The 10,733-nt window shown below is 57.4% G+C and overlaps 1 protein-coding gene across 15 annotated transcripts in view; it reads right to left on the bottom strand.

Annotated features, from left to right (window-relative positions):
- The window catches only part of ATP2B3 (ATPase plasma membrane Ca2+ transporting 3), a 52,624-nt gene continuing 41,891 nt past the window's right edge, over positions 1 to 10,733 (bottom strand). For all 15 annotated transcript variants that reach the window (XM_054718137.1, XM_054718146.1, XM_054718178.1 and 12 more), the window contains one exon: positions 1 to 321. In XM_054718137.1, the coding sequence (XP_054574112.1) occupies positions 1 to 321 (321 nt within the window). The remainder of the gene's footprint in view (positions 322 to 10,733) is intronic.

Genomic DNA, 10,733 nt, shown 5'->3' with positions numbered 1-10,733 from the left:
TTAGAGGGACGTCTCCACGCTGTGGAGCGGGCTCCCGGGTCTGGAAGAAAACACTGACGAGGTAGCTGACTTGGTGCCATGCGTGGTCAGGTAGATGCCGCTGTCTATGGCGTTGTTGTTCTGGTTGGGGGAGGGGGGCGGGGGGGCCCGCAGGCGCTCCTCGTTCTCATCCACGTCCGTGTCATCTATGAGCGGGATGTTGTGGGTGTAGTCATTGATCAGGAATTCGGGCGTGGCCATGAAGTTATGGATGGAAGTCTTGGATTCCGGTTTCTCCAGGCCTTCGTAGAGCGAGCTACGGAATGCTTTCACCACTCGGATCTGGAGCAGGAGGTGGAGGGACAGGGGCCCGAGGGGGGTGGGGAGGGGATAGTGGAGGGAGGGAGGGAGCAAGGAGGGAGGGGAGGAAAAAAAGAAAGAAAGTAGACAATCAATGGCAGGCCAGGTGCTGGCAAGTTCCACCCACATCCATGGCATGGGGTCACCGTGTGACAAATGCTCATCCATTGGAATGGACCGGTTGGGGTGGCTCTGCCTGGCTGTGGTGAGGGTTTCAGTTTGGGTCTCAGTCTTGTCAACTGACCCACATGCAGGACATGTGGCGGTGGCTTTCCTTAGGCTGACCCGGGCAGATATTCTGGAAGCCCTGAGTGACAGAAGCACCGGGCTCTTGGCTGCCACCTCCCCTTTCCCTGCGCTGGGGCTCGACTGGATTAGGTGGCCCCTGGGGTCTCAGCCAGATCTGAACTCCAATTTGGTGGAACAGAAAGGTGATGCAAAAACGGGAGAACACTAGAAGAGGGCTCCTCGCCTTCTCTTACCAGAAAGTCTACGGGTGCATTGCCAACCTTTCTTGAGTGGGTCTCCCTGCCTGGCTTCTCTAGGGATCTCTTTGCTTCCCTCCCAGCTCTCTTGGCCATTAGCCGGCACCCACCATGCCCATGCCATTCAGCCATCAGCGTCCCTGCTAAGTTCAACAGCGTTTCTGTGTCTCCATCTTTTTCGATCCCTCAGGGACACTCAACACAGCCAACTGCTCCTCTTTCTGGAAACTTCTGGCTTCCCAGACATTGCCCATGCCTGGCCCCCTCCTTCCTCGCTGGCTACTCTGACCCCATCTCCTCCATTGCTCCTTCCTCTGGCCTGGCCCTGGCCCTCCTCTCTGTGCACACCCCCAGGTCCACCTCCTGGGGCATAGCTCTGGATATGGCTCTGGGACTCGCCTGATTATAACCAGGGCCTGTGGCCCAGGCCCTTCTTCAGAGCTCCAGCTCCAGAGCTTTCCAGGCCCCCATCTGGAAGCATCCAAGACTGAAAATGGCTCCACTTTTGAGTGGCACCCACTAAACCTGTCCTGTCCTGTCCAGATGCTTTGATCCACGCTGGCAGTTCCTTGTGTCTCTTTACAGCATCTGGCCCGAAGTTTGGTGCATTTGACTGGCTCATCTTTTCCTTAGCAGACCCTTCCATCCACGCATCTCCTGCCACCAGAGGCTCTTTGCAATCGGGTGCTGCCTGCCCCTCCAGCCTTTCCCATGCTGTGTTCCTCTCCTCCTCTTCGCTCTCCAAGGCAACTTCTTTCTGTCCTTCTACTCTGACTTTTCTATGCCTCCTTCCCTGGCCACCCCGCTAGCATCTGCAGACCTCAGGTCAACATAACTCCCCACAGGGAAGAGCTTCCCACAATGCCCTGCTCCCCCCGCCCTGGCGGCCCTCTGACCCTGCACCTCCCACAAGATCCTGCTCCCAGAATTAGCCACTGGGTCTCTCTGACCCCTCCCTTCACTGGTGCTCCACCCTCGCTTACACATGGGCTCAAGTCTCATCGGGCTTCCAAGCCACCGAGTTGCTGCCTCTCTTTGCTCACTTCCTGGCCCGCAGCCTGGGCCCGAGCTGGCTGGCCTTCTGCTGGGATGGGGAAGCCAGCCCCGCCTTATGTAAGAGGGTGAGCACCACGTGAGTCCCAAAGTCATTCCAGCCCCAAGGTGCTAGGATTTGGTTTTCTTGGTTTAGATAAGGTGTTGGCGAACTGTGGCCCAAGGGCTAACTCTGGCCCTTGGCCTGGGTTTGTAAATAAAGTTTTATTGGTACAAAGCCGGCACTCTTCATGTATGCATTGTCTATGGCCGCCTTCGAGATCCAAGGGCATTGTGTAGGTGTGACAGAGACTTGGCCTGCCAAGCCCTTTTTTTAGGAGAAGTTTGCTGCCCCCCTCATTTAGACCATGAATCACGGTGTTGACAATGAGTCCCTTTCAACCCTCAGCATCCGCCAGGTGCTCCTAGATCACTTTAAACCAGGCAAACCTCACAGCCTCTCAAGTGCAAAACACTGAGCCAAAGAGATGTATAAAATGGGCATTTTCTACCTCCATATATGAAATCAGGTTAGGATTTTCTCTGAATTTGGTGAAGCCACATCTTCTGGATGGCAGACGGCTGACTATTTGTACCTTAATTCCCCCCAGAAATCGAGAATCATTTGCCAGGTTTAATAAAAAGAAACCGAATGTCCTTCTTTTGTAGCCATTGTAGATAGACTTCACTATTTGGGCCTTTTCTGCTGCAGAATTCAGGGGGAGCCACCATGACATCTGTGGTGGCTGCGTGCTGGTGTGGGATACCCATTTCAAGCGGTGGGCCACACCCCCAAAGTCACAGAAATGAGAGCAAGTTGCTGCCTGTCAATGTTGCCCTTGACCCTGGGGGGGGGGGGGGCCCTTTCGTGGTGGTTTTGCCAGCCATGATCCTGTGACTCTGGCTACACCCTTTCCTCTTGCTGTGCCCATCCCCTCACTCGGAGCTGGGTCACGTGATCAAGCCAGGGCCCTGCTCAGACCCTCCTCTGGTCTCCGTGTGCCTGGTTGAACTCCCAAGTCTTTGCCCAGGAAGGGTAGTCAGCCCTCCCCTCCCAGCTTCTGCTGCTCTAAACCGGAAGTTTCCTCCAGGGCGCTCCTCCTGGGTGGAATCAGAGACTCACTTTGATGCCTGTCTTGTCCCTGGCTTTGGGGGAGGGATTGGGCCTGCCTATTGCCAGAACCTGGCACCGAGCAGGCTCTCAGTCACCAAGAGGGGGGTCCAGGGCTGTCTGCTCAAATGTTCCGCTGCTGGGGGCTTTCAGCTGGTCGGCAGGTTCCACTCCCCTGCGTGCAAATCTCAGGCTATTAACAAAGAGGTTGACTTTTGTCTTATGATGGGGGGGGGGCGGGGGGGCGTTTCAGGCCACTCAGCACTGCAGGGCATAGTCCATTCCCGAATCACTGGCTCGGTGAGAAGTGGCAAACATTTCTAAGAGACGCCCGCCCTGGAGGCCCAAGCTGGTACACGGGTCCCAGGGATGTCCTCACAGCGCGTGGAACCAGTACCCTTCCCCAGCACATGGCCCTCACTGCCTCCTCAGGCTCCTCTCCTGGCCTGGGGTAGTCCCAGGGTGGGGTCCTCAGGCCACCCCTCCATCTCTACCACTTCTACAGGGACCTCAGACCCTCAAGGCTGTCTGTTAATGCCACCTACAGCCCACAGGCAGCCGTGATGCCAAGCACACCCTGTACTGCCACCACCCGTGTCCGAGGCCGGGGCCCGCCCCTTCCCAGTGCGCTAGACGTATGTGCCTGCTGCCCCTCACCTCTCTTTGGATGGCCAATGGCCATTGAAGAAGGCTGCGGAGCGCCCTCAGCCTGGCCCTGCCCACTCTGGCCCTCGCTTAGCCTTCCGGTCCCAGGGCAGGGCTCCAGCTGTGCCCCATGGGCCCTGGTTCCCAACCTCTTCACGGGAGAACCTCCCACTGCAGGCCTGCCAGGCCCTGGAGGCCCCTTGGGCTCCACCAGTCCTGAGGGCAGAGATTCCACCTGCCTGGACCCTCTGTCTTTTCCTGGGTGGCAGGCATCCCCTCTGACTACTGAGTCAGGCCCTGCCCTCCCCCACCTGGCCCATGGGGACTTCAACCACCCCAGCAGGAGAATTTTAAAGAAAAAGGATCCCTGCTGGTGTGGCTCAGTGGTTGAGCATCGACCTATGAACCAGGAGGTCACAGTTTGATTCCTGGTTAGGGCACATGCCTGGGTTGAGGGCTCAGTCCCCAGTGTGGGGCGTGCAGGAGGCAGCCGCTTGATGATTCTCTCTCATCATTGGTGTTTTCTCTCTCTCCCTCTCCCTTGCTCTCTGAAACCAATAAAAATATATTAAAAAAATAAACTAAAAGGAGACATGGAAACAGTCCCCATTAAGGATGAATGACTGAGGGTGTGACTGAGGCCTCTGGGAAGGCCAAGGAGGATCCAGCTGGGCTGGGGTTGGGGGGCTCCCTGTGTCACCTTGACTGAGACACGATGTCCCCCCACACCTCTGCTCCCTCCTTTACTGCCTGGCCCTGGACCCACTCTAGGATGTTGCCCAGCCACCTCCCTGTCCCTTGTCTAGGTTACTCATCTGTCCCATCTTGAAAGAGACCCTCTCTTAGTGCCAAAGTCGCCTCTGGCTGCTGGCGATGGCTTGGAGACAGTTGTTGGAACTCACAGCCTCCATTTCACCCTGCTTTCTACTGCCTCCACTCCCTGGGGACCCCCCGCTGGGCACCCAGGGCATCCCCTTACCATACCCCTGTTTCCCAGCCTTCCTTGGGTCTCCAGGTCCTCCTTTTTCCTCTCCCCATCCTCTCACGACCAAGGGCCCAGGGCTCATCTTTGGGCCTTTTGTCTACACCAAGCATGTCAAACTCGCGGCCGGAGGGCCGCATGCCTCGTTTAGGCAAGCAGCCTGCTGGCCTCGAGTTTGACATGCTTGGTCTACACCAGGCGTCCTCAAACTACGGCCCGCGGGCCACATGCGGGTGTTTTTGCCATTTTGTTTTTTTAGTTCAAAATAAGATATGTGCAGTGTGCATAAGAATTTGTTCATAGTTTTTTTTAAAACTATAGTCCGGCCCTCCAACGGTCTGAGGGACAGTGAACTGGCCCCCTGTTTAAAAAGTTTGAGGACCCCTGGTCTACACCCATGCGTTTCCTGCTGCTCAGATCTGCCCTGCTCAGGACCAGATCCCCACCAGCCCCTCCCACCGCTCTCTCCACACACTCATAGCTCCCCCTGCCTCTTCCACTGCAACCCACCCCCATGCCTCCTCCTTGGCCTTCCTGCTGTTGCCCTCGACCTCCAGAGTCTATTTTCAGCACAGCAGCCTGAGCAATCCTTTCAAACAGAAGCCGGAGCCTGCTACACCCGCCACTGATCCAAGCCCTTCAGTAGCTGTGCCTCCCACGAAGGAAAACCGGAAGTCCTGACAGAGCCTGTCTCAGCCCTTCTCCTCCTCTTCCTCCTTTGCTGTCTCCAGCCTAGGCCTCCTGGCTGTTCCCCAAGTGTGCCAGGCACACTCCTGCCCCAGGGCCTTTGCACGCCCTCTGCTGGGAAGGCTCTTCCCCAGTGAGCCCCGCCCCAGCTCCCCTTCACCTCGGTCCCTCTTTAAGGTCGCAACCCACCTGACCCCTCGGCACCCCTGCACCACTTCTGATCCATTTTCTCCCCAACAGGGCTCACCCTTAAACAGCCCACACATCCAATTATCCTCTCCTCTGTCTCCTCTCTCTGGAACACAAGGCCCCCAGGGGCAGGGGTCTGTCTGTCTGGCTCACTGATGTCCCCAGCACCTAGCATGGCACCTGCAACCAGCAGGGGTTCAGAGGCGAGTGCTGAAAGCAGGGGGCCCACCTGGCCTGGCAGTGTCTTCCACGATGGCTTTGCCAGCCCAGGGGCTCTGTACCCACATCACTAGCTAGCTTGAGTCCCCCCTCCCCCCCCCAAGCCATTGCACCTGCCCAGGGCGTTCTTCCGCCAGACCCTCCCCTGCAGGCCTGTTCTCCTGAGTTGGCACTTGGTTCCCATGTCCAGCCCCTGTCCTGGACACAGCCTCTGTCTAAAACAGCACTCCTAACGCTCTTCCTGCTCCGCTTTCTTCTCTTCGGAGGCTGTGAGCATCTGACTTCGTGTAAACTGGCTTCTCTGCTTGTGTTTACTGCCCAAGCCCTGCCCCACACGTCAGCCCTGGCCTGCCTCCACCTGAACTGGGAGTCCCATTGGTGGGGACGGTGGGGGACGCTCCAGACTCACAGGACCACCCACGGCTGCTTGTGTCAGACTCTGCAAGGGGACCCTACTCCTGCGGAGGGGGTGAAGGTCCCTGCTTTTGGGTGGACCTTCAATCCCTTGAGTTGGCGATGCAGGTGGGGGTGGGGGTAGAGAAGGGCCGGGGAAGCAGGGAGGCAAGTCAAGGACTGAGGGAACGCCCACCCCATTAAAGAAATGCAAAAAGGAACCGAAAGGAAAGAAGAGAAGAGAAAAACAATAGCAAAGGCTCCTGAACAACGATGACAACAGTCACAACAAAAACTATGCCTGATGCCTTCTGGCCTTGCCCCGCTGTGCTGTGGGAGAGGCAGGCTCTGGGGGGTCCCCACGCTCTCTGCCCTCTTCTCACTGAATTCTTCTGACTCCTGCTACGCCCTTCCGCTGCTCTCTCAAAGCCCCCCACATTTGACCAACATGCCTGTCTCTGTACCAACCACGAATCCAGAACCTTCTGCAGGGAGAAAGAACCTGTGGCCTCCCCTGGCATCTGAGTTTTGGATTTAGAGCAAATTCTGGACGCAGCAGCCAGGGGGCGCTGTGGGAACTGTTTCCCAGGCCCAGACACCCCTCCGCCCCTTGCAGGTGTGAGCATGAACCACGACTTGAACACAACACGAAGAGGTGTGGGGTGACGTGGCCACGATGGAAGGGGCAGCAGGGGGAGGGCTCCCTGTCCTCGCCATGGGATTAGGAACCGTGAAAATGCAAACTTCAAAAAGCTGGCCCTTTCCTGAGGGAATTGAACCCAAACCAAATCACAGACACAGCTTTGTGGATGTCCGCAAGCCAAAGTTGTGTGCAGATTGCCCCCTAGCCGGTGTGCAGGCGTGTGTGCCAATGTAAGCAGGACGTTGCGTTGAGCTGACCCACGCACGGCGAGTCCCGGGCTTTTCAGGGGATCAGCCGCGCCTCTCATCCTGGCCATGTCCAGTTGCAAGGCCTCGCGTCAGTTTCCTGAGCTCCCTGGGCCCTGGGAGTCAGCCTAGAAGTGCCTACTGGGGAGGGCTCAGAGCAGGGCTTCCGGGGTCTGGTCTAGGCTGTGAGCTGCCGTGTGCTTTTAGGAATTGCCCGAAAGTCCCTTGCCTGTGGTTGCAGGAAGGCTCGGGACTGGCAGGGCTGATACTGTTCCTAGCGTGGAGACCATGCCCAGTGTGCAATAGCCAAGAAAAAATGCCAATATGCTTTTCCCAGAAACCCGAGTGGGGAGACTTGGCTGTAAATATATGAACTTCCTGAGGAAGGAGCGAACAGGCTGCCGCCCTTGAGTGTGTGTGATGAGCGTGTTCTTTCTGGGCTCCGGAAGGGTGTGTCCAAGGCAATCCCGGGCCCTCACCTGGCCTGGCTTTGCCAAGTTGGACCGAAGGTTGCAAAAGCCAATGAAAATAAAGCAACTGCTGCCCGGCTGCTGTGGCTCAGTGGCTGAGCATCGACCTATGAACCTGGAGGTCACGGTTCGATTCCCGGTCAGGGCGCATGCCCAGGTTGTGGGCTTGATCCCCGGTAAGGGGCGTGCAGGATTCTCTCTCATCATTGATGTTTCTCTCTCTCTGTCCTCTCCCTTCCTCTCTGAAGTCAATAAAAATATATTTTTAAAAATTAAGCAACTGCTGTGATCTGTTTGGGGCACGGTTAATCAGAACTAAAGAGCCCCAAGGGAGCCCTTCTGGCCACATCTTAGCAAACGCACTGCCGGCGCCTGTCCCTTTGGCAAGGCCGGGTCAGGAGCCCTGTCATGAACCACTGTCACAGTAAACGTTCGAGTATAGAGGCCCGGATGTGGCTTCAGGAAGGCTCAGCTGCCTGTTGGCATGGGAGGGCCGTCGGGGCAAGTTGGTGGGGAGGGGGCTTTGGATGTGTGGCCGGGGAGGGCCTGCCGGGGTGTGTGTGTCTGTGTGTGTGCCCACTCACACCTGGAGGCAGCCATCTGGCGCCTGGACTTGCCGCTCATCGCTGGCCACACCTTAGGGCCATGGTCGGCAAACTGCGGCTCGCGAGCCACATGCGGCTCTTTGGCCCCTTGAGTGTGGCTCTTCCACCAAATACCACGGCCTGGGCGAGTCTATTTTGAAGAAGTGGCGTTAGAAGAAGTTTAAGTTTAAAAAATTTGGCTCTCCAAAGAAATTTCAATCATTGTACTGTTGATAATTGGCTCTGTTGACTAATGAGTTTGCCGACCACTGCCTTAGGGGATCCTGACACTCAACTGGGGAATGTGATTGGGGCAGGAAAGGGGTGACTGACGTACCAAGAGGGGATAGGATTTTGTACTCCTTGGTTTAAAAAAAGACTGAAAATAGTTATTATTAAAGAATGCTCTCTCCTGACCTACTCATATGGGCCAGCCTCAAGGCCACAGCTGAGGTCCCATGAGATGAGGTGGTGGCTATGTATGGGAAGGTGCTACACGCTGGCCTGAGAATAAAGCAGCCATGATGGGAAGTGGTCCCCAGGCCAGGGAGGGTGGAGAAATGGCTGAGTGAGTAGCAGGGAGGCAGCCAAGGTCCCCCCCCCGCCCCACACTGGGAGGTCATTGTGTGTGACTGAGGGAGGGTGTTGGGACTCCTGAGTGGGCAAAGATGCGCATGTGCGCGCAGGCATGGGGTGCCCAGGGGATCAGAGGTCGGCTATGAAGGGTGGGTAGGTGTGGATGTGGGCATGCTGAGTCCCAAGATTCATAGCCTCTCTGTTCTCCTGTGGTCACCCCTCCAGGGATTGCTCCTCTCCCTCTGGCTCCAAGGATAAGCTCCAGATACTCCCTGCATTGACGCTATGTGCTGGGGCCTGAGGCCACGGATCGCTCTGGCTCTCAGGCTCCTTGTCCACACCCTGCACTGGGCTTTCCCCTTAGAGGGCCTGAGGCTCCCACCGGAAGTGGTGTCGGCCCAGGGGCCCGGGTGTGTGGAGACACTTGCCCCAGCACGTGGGACAAGTGTGGACTGGCTGGGAGGTGGGCAAGGAAGACAGGAAGCTTTGCACAATCACGGGAATTTTCCTCGGGGAAACCTTGTGACCTGCGACCACCATCCCTCCTACAATGCTGCCTCTCGCTTAGGCTGGGAGCTCTGTGGTGGCCGGCACCCTGCCTTCCTTCTGGCAAGTTCCAAGAGAGGGTGATGGCCTTGGGCTAGCCCCAACCGTGCTAGGCCTTCCCCGAGGAGGGTGCTGGCTTTGGTGATTTCCTGGGGTCCTCGCAGCTCGGACTGGGGGCCGGTTCAGAGATCCAAACCGATCTGCCACGCGGTGATGGCACGGAGCAGTTTGGGTCGGCGGCTTCCAGAAACAGGTGCATCCCCCGGTGTTGCCTGGTCTTCCAACCAGCATCTCTCTCCACAGTGGGGTCCTTTGTTTCTGAGGTGCTGCCACTTAACTGGGGTGAGCCTTTTAGGCCGACCCTTGTGAGTCAGGACATCGGGACGCCCTTGCTGTCACAGAAGGTGCTCAGCTCTCAGCGGGACTGCCACCTGCTCCTTGCCCAGAGGCACGTGGTGTGGAAGGGACAGTGGCCCTTCGTCTGGCCACGTGCTATGTAGGCTCCCCTGGAGTGGCTCGCGACCAGGGGGAGAGGTGGCTCTGCTGGGCTCCTGGAAGTGGGAAGATGGGGGTGGGGGTGGGGGACAGGTGGCTGCAGAAGAAAGGAAGGTACTAGGAGCTGAAGAAGAGGAGAGAGAGAAGCCGCCCCCTCCCTTCCCCCCCCCCAGGGAGTGAGCCAGAGGAACTCAGAGGGAGCCAAAGCCAGCAGGCCTCGCCAGGAGCACAGAGGGGAGGCCCGGGCTGGCGCACTGGTGGGAAAAGGCCAGCGCTATGGAGAGAGCCTCAGGGGCATGCGCAGTGGGGTCCGTGTTGGCTGCTTTCCTCACAAGTCAACAGACAGGCAGGTGGATAGACAGGAAGGGCAGAGAGAGATGGCAAAGGGACACGTGGAGGAAGTCAAGGGGTGGGGGAGAGACGGGTGTAGGTCAGCGTGTGTCCCTCAGGCAGACCCGCGTCCCCTCGGGTCCCCTTGTTCTCAGGAAGGAAGGTGCCGCCCAGCCGGGGCTTGGCTGAGTCTCAGGAGGCCGTGACCACTCCTGTCCTTAACTGACTGTGGCCCAGTCTCTCTGGGATGAGGCCACAGCTTTTCAGTTCACCTGTGACATCTGTTGGCCACTAGCTGTGGCCCAGCGAGTGTGAGAGGGAGATGGGCGAGTGTGTGCCTGCGGTTTGGAGAAGGGACGTGTGTGTTTCCAAAGGGGACAAGGTGGCCCGGCGGGGACCGGTGAGGCTCACATCCCTTCCTTAAAGGGTAGAGTGGCCTGAAATGACAGCTTTAGCAAGAGGAGGGAAGCCCCTCCCCGCCCCCACCCCAACTGGGACCTCTCACCAGTTCCTAAAAAAAAAAAAAAAAAAAAAAAAGAACAAAAGAAAAGGAAAAAGGACAAGACAAGACAAAGGAAACAAGGGAAAGAGATGAAATCAAGTAAAAGGAAATCCCAGGGTCTGGTGGGGGAAAACGGCGTGGTTAATGGTCCCATCTGCGGGCAAGTGGTGTGCTCACCGGGGGAGAGCTGCTGGTCTCACTGGAAGGAAAGGAAAGAGGAAGCATCGAACCATCCCGGCAGGGGCTCTGGGCTCATACTC

The sequence above is a fragment of the Eptesicus fuscus genome, chromosome 1, assembly GCF_027574615.1.
Source record: "Eptesicus fuscus isolate TK198812 chromosome 1, DD_ASM_mEF_20220401, whole genome shotgun sequence".
Classification (NCBI taxonomy): domain Eukaryota; kingdom Metazoa; phylum Chordata; class Mammalia; order Chiroptera; family Vespertilionidae; genus Eptesicus; species Eptesicus fuscus.
The sequence above is the reverse complement of the archived record's forward strand: the minus strand, read 5'-3'. Positions and strand labels throughout refer to the sequence as shown.